This window comes from Pinus tabuliformis, chromosome 3_2 (genome assembly GCF_031772625.1).
Source record: "Pinus tabuliformis cultivar Carrire ecotype Pingquan chromosome 3_2, CPIR1, whole genome shotgun sequence".
Lineage (NCBI taxonomy): Eukaryota > Viridiplantae > Streptophyta > Pinopsida > Pinales > Pinaceae > Pinus > Pinus tabuliformis.
The window spans coordinates 78,417,615-78,433,300 of NC_142302.1; the positions used below are offsets into that span (position 1 = coordinate 78,417,615).

The following is a 15,686-nucleotide window of genomic DNA, read 5'->3' on the forward strand; positions in this document are numbered from 1 at the left end:
AAAGGATTGGCATTTTATCTCTAACAATTTGTTTTGCAGCAATTTTGGCTCAAATCTTGTGTTTTCAAGTGCCAAGTACATTGGAGAAATTTTGGCAAATTTGGGCAAGTAATCATCAAGGCCTTGGGCCTAGGGTTTGACCTCTAAACCCTAGTTTTATCTCTGATTTATTACAGCAGTCAAATCAATAACAATTAAGCCCTAAAATCACATGCTACATGGTCAAAATTGTTTAAAATTGCAAAATCTTCATTTTCATAAATTTTGGCCACTTGGCATCTCAGATCTAGCCTAGATCTAACTTTTATGCTTGCTAGAATTTACTGCATAACTGAAGTTTTCAGATCTGAAATTTCTGAAGCATACACTTAATAAGGGTCTAAAACTTGAAATTTTCAGTTTCCGGTAAAAAAATTATTTCTAGGCAATTTTGGCATTGATTGTAACTGCATTAGCTTGTTGATCTGTCAATTATTCACTGTTGTAGTAAATAGATCAGATCTGAAATTTTCTAAATCACACTCTCTAAAAACCCTAAAAATTGATTTTTTTCAAGTTGGGTGAATTTTACTATTTTTGGGTATATTGGGCATTGTTTCTGACATCTCTAGCTTGTTGATCTGTGGGTCAATTTACTGTTGTAATAACTTATTACAGGTCTGAAATATTATTGAATACATCTTCATAAAGTAAGCTAGACACATAAATTTACTTCTGCTGGTCATTGGAAAGTTTTGTACTTCATATGTTGGGCAAATTTTATAATTTAGAGTGATTTTTCTACTATTGTCATAACATTAATAAGCACTGAAATTTTTTGAAGTACTACTGTTGATTTAACTGTTGAGATCTAACACTTGTGTGGTTTACTCTAAGTTTGTAAAATTTTCAGAATTTGGCACCTAAAGCACTCCTACATTTAACTCTAGATCTGATCTTGTGATAATTGGAATCTTCACTCTAAATCTTGGCATCTAAGTTTTCATTTGGCTATCTTGAATGGTGATTAGTTTATCTTAAAGTGGTATCGAACATTGTTGAAAAATTAACATTTTACATCTTGTGAGAATTTGTTGAAGTTTTGCACCGATGTCTCTAAAGCAATTTATCTTGTTCAAGATTGTTGTCTCATCATTGTTAAGTACTCTCGCTATAAGCTAATTCACACTAAATACTTAAGTAAGAAACAATCTTGATTCAAGATAATCTCACTCATAATATCTTGCATAAGCATCCTAAATCTAGGTTGCATTAAAACTTACCTCCTAACATAAACTAGGTTGATAGAAATCTAGGGAAACCCTTCTCACCTAGCTTAAGGGGCTTGAAAACTCTTTGACGGTTAACACGGTGACCTTGCAGTCGTCAAAGCCACAGTCTCTGCAGCGCCGGAGGCATTGGGTGATAGGAGCACAACAAAAGGTATCGTTAATCAGTCCCTAGCCTGCTTTTTGTTGGCCTCTTTCCCACAACCTACCTTGGAGCCCAGCTTCAAAATAGTTAAGGGTAGGCCATAATTATACTAGGCATATAATTAAAATAAACCAAGATTACTGCATCTCACATAGATCGTAGGACTTTCCATCATATAGGATAGTTAATCATTCAAGCAGCGGGTGTCCATCCGGTCACTTGGTTTCAAATTACCATAAGCAAGAGTTGTGACTCCATTAAGGCACTGGTCTCGTACTTAAAATCTAATCTAATCATTAATCTTGCTAAATTTAACCAAGTAACTAGGCCACTCATCTATTCCTCCCAAACAAGTTGGTTTCCGACTTGTTTTCCTTCACCTCATTCCATAGGGACTACCCCCCATAGTGCGTTGTTAGGAGACAGCTAGAACGGAGTGGGCAGGGATCAGAGTGACAGCCCCTGGCCTAAGCATTTGTCACGGTGCCTGTACAATCTGAGTGACAACAACTCAACCCTCTAATGGGGAAATTCAATTTCACCTGTGAACAATTAATATTCTGGCAAAAATTTGTTCCTCTTGGCACTAAAGATCACCTGCAAATCATGCTCAATGAACAATCTACCGAAATTGGCAAAATACTAGCTAGGGTGACAAGAGATGTCCATTGAAACTAGTTTGAAAATCTCACCCAAAACCCTCTAATTGAGACTCTCTTGAGCTCAAATCCAATCACAAGATAGAATGACGAGGAATAGCTTCTTCATCCCTTTTTATAAGACTTTGTTGAATCTTCTCCACCCTTCTAGAACTTTTCTTTTTTATTATTTTATTGATGAGCCACTTAATTTCTCTAAATGACTTTTTGCCCCTTTTTATTAATAATAATAATATCAAAATTGAGCAAAACTCCTTAGCCCTCTTAGAAAATTTCCCCTATTGCTAGCCTAAAGGAGACAGTTATGCCAGCAGGAATGATGTCTCTATGCTCAAGAAGTTGGGGACAATACACGAAAATTGGCAATAAAAGATCTCCACATTTGCAAATATATAGCCATTGGTACCACAATTTCTTATAAAATGCTCAACTATCATACTAAGTGACATACCTAGGTTAAAAAAACCCTTTACATAGATCGTTAAACATAGTCTAGTAATAACATAAGATATATCATCACAACTTTTGGCTCATCATAATACATAATACAAATCCTTGTGATGGCATAACCAATCACAGATCCTTGGGCTCAGACATCATCTCAAACCATGGACGAGATGGGATTAGATGATGGGACTACTCTGGGGAAAAAATGTTGTACTCCTGATGTGAAATTGAGAGATAATAGGGAGCAAAGTGGAGGGAGGGTTGTGCTCCCTTGCAACTTACATTGCACCATAGCTTTAGCTTGTAGTTATAATTTTTTATTTGTAATATTTGTTTTTAATTGTTCAATAACTATTTAAGATATAACTTGAAAGTTCATCCATCTTAAACAAAATGCATTTTGAAACAATAAATAAAAAAATAAACTGCATGATACTTTTTTAAATTTCTTTAGTAGTGTTTCATCTAGAATATCTTATACCCCAACAATCATGCTTATATTCTCTTCTTGAGCATTATGTATTTCTCACATACCCTTTCAATGCGTGCAAGGTTCCTATTGTTCAATGATTCTGAAATATTTTTTTCTTGTCCAAATGCATGTATGAGGGATTAGAGAGAGTTCATAAGCAACTAAGGGGAGATTGTAAAGATGTTAACTTAGAAATTTGTTCTATTCCCCAAGTGTAAGCAGAGTATTCCAATACAATATCCTTAATGTCACTATTAACATGTGTAAACCAATTCATTTGTATTATTTTTATGTTCTAGGAAAGCGAAAGGATTGTTAGCAAAGACGAAGGGATGGAATTTGCGAGGCAATATGGGTGCTTATTTGTTGAATGTAGTGCAAAGGATCGTGTCAATGTTGAGCAATGCTTTGAGGAGCTTGTCCTTAAGGTACTTTTTGAACATCAACAAATGGTATTTATTTTATAAATTTGATTCCATGGTATTTTTATTAATGTCAAGGTTAAATCCATTTGAGAGGTTATGACTTATAGGTTGTAAAAACAAAATTTTAAAAATTCTATTGTTAAAATTCCTTTGAAGAAAATTACATTAGGTGATTTGTTCCCTGTAATGTATCGGTAAGCTCTATTCAAGATTATTTGACACCTGATTTTGTAAGTGTGGGAAAAATAACTTGGCCTTAGAATGAAGTTTCCTCAATAAATTTGTTGATTAAAAAATATTTTGAAAAGACATTGATTTATTGATTTCACTATAAACATCATACATGAGACCTTTTTTGCTTCATTTCTTTTCTTTGGATGGTTGGGTGAAGATAAGAGTTGACGCTAATTTGAGCCTTGTTGTTGGCAGGTTGTCATTGTGTGTGTTATCTCCTTTTGCAATCCTTTGGTAGTCATTTATGACCATATTTTTTCTTTTTTGTGAGCAATATCTGGCAAATTTTACATGCATACTATGGCATATATTGTGAGCACATTTATACCAAGGGGTTAGATGAACTTGTTGTCTCCAATATTACTAGGAATTTGGCTAGTTCTATGCAAGAAACTACTAGATTTGAGTACCCATACATTAGGTGCACTAGTCTACATTGTCAAGTTTACTATGGATGCCATCCATAGGTGTGGGGAAGTATCTTTTGGGTTTTCTTGTGAGGTTTTCCTTTAAGAAAAAAAAAACTTGAAAGCATCTGGTACTAAAATTTTACCTTTGCACATAGTACATTGGAAAAATATGTAATTGAAAAATATACACTTTCTAGAAATAGAATTATAAATCACTTTAATAGGGAATACTTTGTTGAAGAATGTAACTAGTTTTGGTCTTCATAATTGTCATTTGACTCATGTCATGATCTAATTTCTATGTATCTATTAAAAGAAGAAAGAAAATGATCTTTGTAAAGCATGGGTTTCATGCTCAAGTCATTTTATCATTAGGTCAAGCATCCATTGAATGCTCCTAGGGTTTGTCATCAGTTAAGAGTCCTTGTCATATTGTAAAAGACCCTTTCGGGCACTTGTATCAAGAAAAGGAAAATTATTTATGAATTTAGAAGTGTCTAGAAGACTCCCAAGACCATGTTGGCCAGCCAAGGAGAAGTCAGCAGAAGCCTTAGATCTATAATTAGAGAGGGTTGTTCGAGCCCCTTGGAAGGCTGTAATATTCCTAATGGAAATTTACAATGATAAACAAAGCAAACATAGTAGAAACATATACAAAAATTCATAGCACATCAAACAACCAGAAATCTTCATAAATTGCGTTGTGCTGAGCCATTTTATTAATATAATTGTTGAGTACAAAGGTAAAATCTGAAAGCATGCACCTGGTCTTGCTCAAGGCAAGCTAACAATATCCAGGTGATGAAATCAGCTGTTCTAACATGCAATATGGTTGTCCCCAACAAACTCTGCATCGTCCCAGTGAAAACTACACTGCTGGTTGCAAATAATAGTCACTAGGGCCTCCTCCGGTGCTCCAAAAATTCTGTGAAATTAACCTCGGCCTATCGACCAATAACCCACAAAAACCCACGAAGGAATTGGCCAAATGTTGACCTCAGAATTTCGGCCCTAATTTCCCCCAACTCCTCTAACTTTTGGCTGAATTGGGACCCCTGTTTGACCCCTCAAATCTGCCTAGAAAATTATGCCAAATTATTTCTGAGGTCCTTGTCAAAAACCCAGAAAGTGTTTGTCCTAGTTTTGACGCTCCAAAATTGACCCCAAATGCTTGGCCCTCCTCCACCAGCAGAAGATGTAACTTGTAGCAAATTTTGCGTTTGTTGCTTTGCCAAAATGTTGGAAAGGGCCCCAAAACACTTCCCCAAACTCCCTTCACTCCTCAACTCCCAACTGTGTCTCCTCCAAGCATTGTGCAGTCCCTACGCTACTGCTAGTGTCTCCTCCACACAAACTCGCACTCCCACTGTTGGAACAATCAGAAAAGGATGGAACTCCCTCCTTGGGATGGCACTTAAAGTCCACCGAAGCAAGGGTTGAGATCTCCACTCGGAGACACTCGTGTGCTAAACATCACTTGCAGACTTGGCTTTTGCTCAAGCGTGCTATGTCAAAGACAAGTTTCTGAATAGATGAATGAATGACCAAAATGAGTGCCTCTTGCTCTATTTATAATTTGTGGCTCCTTCTCTCCTTGTGGTTGCCACTCTCTCTCTCTCTTCTAATTCGCACTCCCTTCTCTTTCCTCTTGTTAAGTTTAGATATGTTCTATGATTAGAGCAATTTATTTCAATTTTCACAGTTAGCTCAATATCTTTTCCAGATTAGCAATCACATCAACATTAAAGTAAACTGTAGATAGAACATAAACATAAATCGCAGAAGACAACCCAATACAAGAGGACACAAAATGTGGCACTAGCCAGGGAAAAACCCCAATGTGGGGAAACCCTTGATCAATTCTTCTTATATGTTCTTCAATAGTTCAGCAGAGAGAGAGAGATAGTACATTTACAACAGAAGTCAACACTTTGACTTATCTAAATAAGAGCATTATTTATCTCTAAGAAGATGATACATGAAATCAGTTGAAGACATGTTGCTTCAACTGATTCTCCAAGGTGACTCCTTCACCTATCATTGTGTTGCATCTCGTCATCACGCTGCACCTCACCGTGCTGCACCATGCTACACCCATCATCACAATGTTGGACCTCATGACCATGTTGTACATGTCATACTGCTGCACCTTCCGATACTATGACATCTAGCTAATGCTATCACTGCTCATATTGTTGCACCATGGTTGCTTGCTATCCCATGCAAGCATCATGTCCTTGTTGTCCCATCTATCATGCTCCACCTTGATTGCATTTGTTGTCCCATTGTTAGTGACATTGTTGCTCATATGTGGCAGTATCCAACACCTAAGAAACCTTGTAGATGCTGCCACTGGTTAGGGCATCTAACCATCAAGTCTGCCCCTCCACTTTGGCTACTACAGGCTGCAAGTACATCCCATCCAAACTGATCCAAAATCATGGACCCAACACACCTCCAAACACATTGTTGTTATGTTTTCCTCTGCAGTTTTTGGCAATCCTGGTTAGGGCAAGTTTTGTAGCCCTAACTCCACCTAACAGTCATCAAACAAGTCCCTTGTGGACTACGGACCACCTTGGAAAGCTTCTTCCATAGCTACGATGCCTCCTTAGGATGCGTATCAGCCCTTAACACCCCTAACGCAGTCACAGTTGTGTGCTTAGGCCTGCGGCCAAGCACAACATCAATCCTGTAGCTGCTGCCTCCACAGAATGGTGCCCAAAACAGTAGTGTATTGCTCCTATTCTCCTCGGCCTAGCTGCTTGCCTTTCCTGCTCTTAACCGTACCTAGAAACAGCCCTAAACTAGCCCTTAATAGATCCGTTGTCACCTACAGTAGTTGTTCCTACCACAGCCCTCCACACTGCTCCTTAAGCTTCCCCACGCTGTCCCTTTGACCCTTCAAACTGCAGCTAAGACTATGTTGTCCATACAGCCCTTTCACGTTGTCTAGGGCAGCCTCCTAACCACGGTTCCAAGCCTACGTTGTCCATACAGCCCTTCCACGTTGTCTAGGGCATAGAGACCAGCGTATAGGACTATAGGCTTCCTTCTAGACTACGTAGAGACCAGCGTATAGGTTAGGGCTCCTTCTTGACTGCGTAGAGACCAACGTATAGGTCTTCTCTTCTTCCTAACTTGACTGTGTCCTCTTGGTTAGGGCAGACTGCGGCTAGGGCATCCTCCTCCTAGATCTCTCTTCCACTAAAACCCAAAGCGAGTGGAGAGAAATCAAGAGAGAGGTGTGTGTAGAAATGACTATCAAGTCACCTCTTTTTATACTAAATCGTGGAGCACATGTGTGGGTTATTTGGTTGCTGGCCGACCTTGACGAATTGTCTTATAACACAATTAAATTCATAACTCCATGAATACTTATCGGAATCAGATGATCTTTAGATCAATCCTACACCTCTCGATGAGAGGGATCCAAGAAAAATATCAGCTGCCATAAATAAGATGACCCACATGGAGTTTGGCCCTAGTTGCCAATTTTAACACCTCTCTTCCAAGAGTGCAAGTTCCCTCCTTGGGTCGAATTTCTCTTTCTTGTGGTCCCCACTTTCCACTAGAGCTGCAATATTCTCTTTTCCTCCTAAGTCCCAGTGTCAGAATTGCGTCCTCTCCCCAAACTCATCTCTAATGCTGAAAATCAAAATTGGGGATATTACAGTCCTCCCCGCCAAAAATTGTTTGTCCTCAAGCAATGCCTGAACCAGCGCCTCCTCTATCTGTTGATCACCCCTATCACCATTAGTAATACCGAGGTCCCAAACATGCCACTAAGTCATCCTAGGTCTTTGCATTGTCCTGACATAAAAGAATCCCTCAACACCAGGATCCCAAGCCATCCTGTCCCACCTGAAGCTCCTCTCGCTCCACTCACTATCCTGCCCGGTATAAGTATTAGAACTCCCTTGTATACCATCAATGAGTAGGGGATCATGATAATGTGGCATTATGCCCAACTCCTCGTGAAGTTGTCCTACCATGTAGGCCATCCCATGCACTCGGGAAGTATACTCTCGAAGATACCACCCAATCCCTGCAAAGATAGCGTCCTACCATGCTAATGAAGTCCCCCATGCCATCAGTGACTCACTAAAGCCCAATGGAAGGTCTGCATGATCTCCCCCTATAGTAGCTAGCTCATCCCTAAAGGTTATTGAATTGTGAAGAGCAGATCTCAGAGTGGTGCCACCATGTTGAAGTTGCACTACTCTAATTATGACATACTCCCCACCGTGTGCGGAACAACTTTTGACAAATGTGCTTCAGGATTTTTTTCAAAGAACCGAGCAGGCTGAGTTGTTACCGAGCAGGCTGAGTCATTACCGAGTCGGCCGAGTTGTTACTGAGTCGACCGAGTCAATGACCGCTCGGTAACAACCCGGTCAGCCGTTCCGTTTCGGCCACCAAGCCGACCTGACCACGCATTGGCTTGGTTTGACTCAGTCGAGTTAGAGTCGACTCGGTTGTTTTTTAAAACAATGATTGTTTGTACTAGGACTCAGATATAATGTGCTCTTCGTCTCGATGATGGAGAAGAAGGGGTTTGAGGTCTTGTTCCAGGATGGAAAGGAAAGACTTAGGCTCAGAGGCTCTAAGTCTGATGGGATTGTACTCGGAGTTAGAGAGCATGGTCTCTACAGGTTGACTGCCAAGCCTAAGGATCATGGAAAGAAGTAGGGACAAGTGCAGGTTCTAGAGAAGCAGGAGCAAGTGCAGGTGCAGGTGTAGGCTTCAAAGGAGAAGGCACAGGTTCCTGAGAAGAAGGTACACTTTTCTGAGAAGGTCCAGGTTCCAGAGACTCAGAAGGAGTCTAGTTCGAGAGGGAGCTTGCAGATTCAGAGGGAGACTCTGCAGCCCAAGAAGAGCGCGTGGTCAGTGGTGAGCAAGGGTGCTCCTACAACTGCCAAGAAGGAATCATGGAAAGAGTGGAAGATGTTACAGGATAAGAAGAAGAAGCAAGTTTCTTCTGGCAGTGACATTGACACTTCCGAGAAGGGCGTAGTTCACCGTATAGGGATTCTTGCGATTGTGAGCGCCAAGAGTTGGGCAAGTGTTGCGAGCAGTGATGATGATGACGAGATACTTCCTACTCTTGGAAGTACCTCCCTCGCTAAGAGGGAGTGTTGAATTGTGTAGCTTGGGAGGTACTCCAAGCCCTAGGGTTCAGGGTTTGGAGGACAAAGTGCCACAAGGGCAGCTTGTGGACTTGGAACCCAAGTGTGCGGTTTTGGAGCCCATCGTGTTTTTGGGGAAAAACCCATGATGGATTCACAGCATGTGATGGATGAGGATGATAGTGCTCGGAAAGACAATTCCAACGCATCAAAAATCGTCTGAATCCGAGTTGTCGTTAGAGAGATATGAATTTTTTAAGTTGACATAATTAATTTGGTTGTCAAGTAGGCCGACTTGATAAGTGTCACTTCAAGTGAGACGCCGAGCCATTGTATGTGTATAAATACAAGGTGTATTGAGGTCATTTAGAGCATCCAATTTTGGGCAATACATCTTACAGAGAGCTCTGAAATTTCCTGGAGGAAGCCGCAGCTAGATTAAGGAGGCCGAGGACATGAAGGAATCATGGAAAGATTGGAAGACATTACAGGATAAGAAGAAGAAGCAAGTTTCTTCTGGCAGTGACATTGACACTTCCGAGAATGGCGTAGTTCACTGTATAGGGATTCCTGCGATTGTGAGCACCTTGAGTTGGGCAAGTGTTGCAGCAGTGATGATGATGACGAGATACTTCCTACTCTTGGAAGTACCTCCATCTCTAAGAGGGAGTGTTGAATTGTGTAGCTTGGGAGGTACTCCAAGCCCTAGGGTTCAGGGTTTGGAGGACAAAGCGCCACAAGGGCAGCTTGTGGACTTGGAACCCAAGTGTGCGGTTTTGGAACCTATTGTGTTTTTGGGGAAAAACCCATGATGGATTCACAGCATGTGATGGATGATGATGATAGTGCTCGGAAAGACGATTCCAACGCATAAAAAATCGTCTGAACCTGAGTTGTCATTAGAGAGATATGAATTTTTGAAGTTGACATAATTAATTTGGTTGTCAAGTAGGTCGACTTGATAAGTGTCACTTCAAGTGAGACGCTGAGCCATTGTATGTGTATAAATACAAGGCATATTGAGGTCATTTAGAGCATCCAAGTTTGGGCAATACATCTCATAGAGAGCTCTGAAATTTCCTAGAGGAAGTTGCAACTAGATTAAGGAGGCCGAGGAGATTTTGGGACAGTGTGGTAAATCTGCCTAGACAAAGTGGGAGAAGCCTATGGTTGAAGGCCGAGTTGTTGTAGATGTAGTGGATGTGTTTTGGGTTAAAACAGGGTTGTTTCAAGTGTGTTTTAGGGCCAAATTACAAGGTTGTTTGGGCCGAGGAGATAAGGAGCAAGTCATTGTTGTTTTGGGGTTGTTTGGTGGAGTTTTGGAGGGGGGTGAAGGCCTACAACAGTTGTTGCGCTAGGCCGCAGGCCATAGCCAGCAGTTGGGTCGTCTCTAGGGCTACGTTTGGGGTTAAACAAGGCATACAGGGGTAGCGTAGGAGTGGAGGTACCTTCCCTTGGTGAACCGCATCCTTAGAAGGCTTGCATTGTTGACTGTGTGTTGGGTGGAGGGCAGTGTGATGTGCCCTAACCAGTGATGCAGTGACAGCAAGACGACAGCAGCATTTTGGAGAGGTGTATTGGGTCAAGTGTGTGATCGGATTGGATCGTGATTGCAGCAGCCTGTTGGTGCCATGTGGATGACATTCTGTGGTGGTGAAATGTCATCCTAGGAGGAGAATCAACAGTGATTGGATTGGGTGTCATAGAGCTAATTGGAGGGCAGTGTGTTAGCTACCCAAAGTAGCCCTAGAGCAACAAACAAAAAGGACGTTGTTGGTGAGTGTTTGGGTGAAGTATTGTAGTCTTATGTGCATCACTTTGATGGACGAAAGTGATCGCTAGATAGGCAGATTGGAGCTCAGGAGTTAGGCCTACCCAGACAGCAGTTGATGAGCCCATGTTCATTGTAGCAGATGTGACTTGCAGCAGTGATAGGAGGCAGACCTCTTGGAGTCTCGATGTGTAGTGGCCTTGATGGACTAAGGCACTACTAGTGAGCAGTACGGGTGCGACGGACCGGCAGGACAAGATACGACATAGAAGTGTTGTAGCCAAGTTTGTCATTTATCTTGTAACCATAAACTGTTGTAATTATTAGATTTGGATTGATATAACGAATATTGGTGATCGTACGTTATTGTACAATTTTGTTTAAAAGTGTGTATATTTGTGCATATGTGATTTACTGCTTTATATTTCCGCTGTGCAAAGTAGTTTATGGTTGAGATTCTTGGTTTGGTAGCGTCAGTGATTTTAAGGCTCTAACCTGGACCCAAGGTCATGTAAATTCAACATGGTACACCCAATGCCCCGGTCGACCGAGACTACCCTAATGAATGTGCACGCTCAACTGCTAGTTCAACTATACGATCCAGGTTGTAGCTAACCGGCATACCTGGGAAATGATAAGTGGTCCCACCCGAAACCCAATGACAGTTTGCGCTGCTAGTATCCCCGGTGCCTTGAAGCTCTTACTGAGCTACATCGGGTCCACCACCATCTTCGTAGCCCACTCCACAGGGTACAAACTCAAAATCTCTCGCCATCCAACCCCACGAGAGGGATTGAATGCACGAACTCCTGCACATAGAACAACCCCAACATGCGGATGCTGCACACTGTGCAACTCCGATCGTCTCATCCCGCTACCCAGGTCAACACATGAGATCTGACTAGATAGCTCTGTCTCTCTCTCTCCAATGGGCAAAGGTGACTCAACAGTGCTGCTAGCCTAGTCATCCCCTCTGGTATGTCTAGAAAACTCTGCCTCTCTCAATCCAATGCATAGGGATGGGCTGATAATGTTGTAGATCCATCCCAACGTGTGGTCTCTATGCTACCCCTCATCAATGGCTAACCCAAATGATGGTTTCACATCCTCCTCCATCACGGGCTCGACATGAGCCTCCAACTGCTCCTCCATAGACAACCCTACATGCAAGACATGCTCACCAGTCAGCTATAGGTGACAGTCGCCCGACAACTCTGTCATAGATCTGGATTCCCTTGTACCTATTGGCTCCTCATCAACAGTGGAGATGTCTCCCGACACCTCATCAACCTGTGGTGCGCTACTATCACCTGAGAACTCGGTCACAACCTAGGATACCTCATCAATGGATACCTCAATAATGGATGGCATCTCATCAACAGGTGTATGCTCAGTTGTCTCCTTGCCAACCATGGCTCCTTAAACTACTCTCTCGTCTTCTTCCTTAATCCTCCTCATCATCCCAGCAAAATTCCACTAAATCTCCATTGGTTTGTGCATGCCTCTTAGTTCACAAAACTCCCAAAAAGAGAGGGACGCCTGAATGCCATGACCCAATGATTGGTATGCCCTCTAGTTTTCTCCCAATAACTCCACATCAGTTGCAATCATGTTTGGATTCCCAATTGCGGAATGAATCAACTTCTCCCCCACATCAATCATCATTTGTTGCATCCTAATCACCTCATTCAAGGTTACTGCCATGTTGTTTGATTCTAATCTTTCTTTGGATCCCATGATTTCTTAGCTTTTTATTCTAGTCTTGTCATAGAATGAAGGGTTTCCCACAGGCTGAGCCAAGATTATGGCTCTGATACCACTGTAATATTCCTAATGGAAATTTACAATGATAAACAAAGCAAACATAGTAGAAACATATACAAAAATTTACAGCACATCAAACAACCAGAAATCTCCATAAACTGCGTTGTGTTGAGCCATTTTATTACTAAAATTGTTGAGTACAAAGGTAAAATCAGAAAGCATGCATCTGGGCTTGGTCAAGGCAAGCTAACAATATCCAGCGATGAAATCAGCTGCTCTAACATGCAATATGGTTGTCCCCAACAAACTTTGCGTTGTCCCAGTGAACACTGAAAGCTAAACTGTTGGCTGCAAATAATAGTCGCTAGTGCCTCCTCCGGTGCTCAGAAAATTTTGGGAAATTAACCCCGGCCTATCCACCAATAACCCACAAAGGAATTGGCCAAATGTTGACCTCGAAATTTTATCCCTAATTTCCCCTAGCTCCTCTAGTTGTTGGCTTAATTGGGGCCTCTGTTTGACCCCTCAAATCTGCCTAAAAATTCTACCAAATTATTTTTGAGGTCCTTGTCAAAAACCCAAAAAGGGTTTATCCTAGTTTTGACGCTCAAAAATTGACCCCAAATGCTTGGCCCTCCTCCACAAGCAGAAGATGTAACATGTAACAAATGCTACGTTTGTTGCTCCGCCAAAATGCTAGAAAGGGCCCCAAAACACATCCCCGGACTCCAACTCAAGTTTTAGGCCCAAACTCTCTTCACTCCTTGTAATGTTCCAAACTTAAATAAACAATGATATGCAAAGCAAAATAGATTTACAACACATAAATTTTAAACAATCAACAAATGCTCATAAAAACTCCAGAAGTAAGAACCAACTAAGCCATTTTATTACTTCTTTGAGGGAAAAAAACAATAGAAAATAGAGTGGTTCACTTGGGCTTGTTTCAATGGACAAGCATGACCAAACCCAGGTGAGCAATAGCTGAATTGATGGCTGCTACAACTGCTGCAGCGATCTGCATTGCACTGCCCAGAAAACTGCCCTTTCTACTTACTTGGAATGGCTGGAAACATCACTTCCCGTGCTCAGAAAACTATGGGATTTGAGCTCCTGATTCCTTGGCCTAAACCCAGAAAAAACCCACGAAGGAATTTAGCTGGTTCAAACTTCTGAAATTCGACCCCCAAAGAACCCAACTTCAGCCGCAACTGCAAAACTCGGCCTGTTGGATTCTGACTGTAAATCCCCCTGGAAAATGTCCAAAAGTGTTGGCTTGATCCCTCCTATAAATTCCCTAACTTCTGGGATGAGTTTCCGAGTTGTAGCACTTGCCCCCAAGATCCACGAAAATGTTGGATTGGCCCTCTACGTTGTCCCCAAGGCCTGGAATTTGAATTGCTGGGTTGTTGGCTCCAAAACTCTCAACAAATTCTAACCTAATGTTGTCCTTCAAATCCCTTAGCTCTCCCAGCAAATGGTTGATCTACTGTGGCTCAATTACCTCTTGCGTATTCTCCTAGTAGCCCAGAAATACTCACTTCCTGAGTGTGGTTGAATGATGGTGTTGTGGCAAACTCCCGGATCTCTTGAAAACGCTAATGGAACTGCCTTCCTAGGGCGGGAAATCAAGGTCCCCCGAAGGTAAGGTTGAATCTCCCACCTGAGAGATTTGTGGCTAAATAGCTTGTTGACTCGGCTAAGCAGCTGAGTGAATAGTCAAGTAAATTCGATTTGCAATGTGAATGAATGAATCCAAATGAGAGCCTCCTCCTCCTTTTATCTTAGTGAGCCTTCCTTGCCTCATGTGGGCCCCTCCCTCCAACACTTTGAATTCCCTCCAAGCCATTCAAATGGCCTAGTTCGAATTCCCACGTGGGTGGCCCTCACCTTCCACTAGCAACCAAATTAAGACGAAATTTCTTCTAAGTCCCAAATTAGAAAATGTTGGGTTCTTTTCCTTAGCCAAAAATGTGCAAAAATGTGTAGAGATACCCTGTTACAAATGTGTTTGAGAAGGGACATGATAGTCCTCCCCTCCCAAATGTTGCTTGCCCTCAAGCAACCTCAGAGTTGGGTGCTCCAAAATGTGCTCACCCTCCCAAGTGGCATCCTCATCCGGCAAGTTCTTCCAGCGTACCAAGAACTCCCTGATGGTCCTGCTCCTCAGCTTCCTCTCCCTCCTCTCCAAGATGGTCTCAGGCTCCAAAACCAAGTGGCCCTCATCATCTAGTGGGGTAACTCTGCTACTGTTATCACCTATTGCCCCAACACCTTTTTAAGGCATGAGACATGAAATACATTGTGAATCCTTCTCCCCGGAGGCAACTCCAGCTCATAGGCCACCTCCCCAACTTGTCTGATCACCCGGTATGGCCCATAGAAGCGGGGTTGTAGCTTCTCGGCCCCCTTTTGCTTCAGTGTGGACTACCTGTACAGCTGTAGCCGGAGGTACACCAAGTCCCCCTCCTCGAAATGCCTCTCTGTCCGGTGCCGGTCTGCGTACACCTTCTGTTGGTTCTGTGTTGTCACCAAGTTATCCTTGAGAGCCTTGAGGATGTCTTGGCTCTCTTGGATCCAATCTTTGGCCTTTGGGGCCCGGTTGTCTCCAAAAACATCAGCAAAAGATAATGCATCATATCCATACAAAGCACAGAAAGGAGTCATACCAATGGACATGTGGTGGGTGGTGTTGTAGCAGTACTCGCCCAAATGCAGCCACTGGATCCAAGCCCTCTGTTGTCCTGTCATGTAGTTCCTCAGATACCCCTCCAGCCACTGATTAACTCTCTCTGTCTGGCCATCTGTTTGGGGGTGGTAGCTCGTGCTAGGAGTGAGCTCAGTCCCGACCAATCTGAAAAGCTCCTGCCAAAAGCCTCCCATGAACCTGTTGTCCCTATCACTCACAATGTTCTTAGGAAGCCCGTGCAACCGAAAGATCTCCCTAAAGAACAATTCTGCA

The 15,686-nt window shown here is 42.3% G+C and overlaps 1 protein-coding gene across 5 annotated transcripts in view; it reads left to right on the forward strand.

Annotated features, from left to right (window-relative positions):
• The window catches only part of LOC149179936 (ras-related protein RABC1-like), a 510,646-nt gene that overhangs the window by 432,752 nt on the left and 62,208 nt on the right, over positions 1 to 15,686 (forward strand). For 4 of the 5 annotated variants that reach the window (XM_089418081.1, XM_089418082.1, XM_089418084.1 and 1 more), the window contains one exon: positions 3,291 to 3,419. In XM_089418081.1, the coding sequence (XP_089274207.1) occupies positions 3,291 to 3,419 (129 nt within the window). Of the gene's footprint in view, positions 1 to 3,290; positions 3,420 to 3,845; positions 4,090 to 15,686 lie in introns of those variants that run through there. The other variant, XM_089418083.1, reaches the window with a different exon arrangement.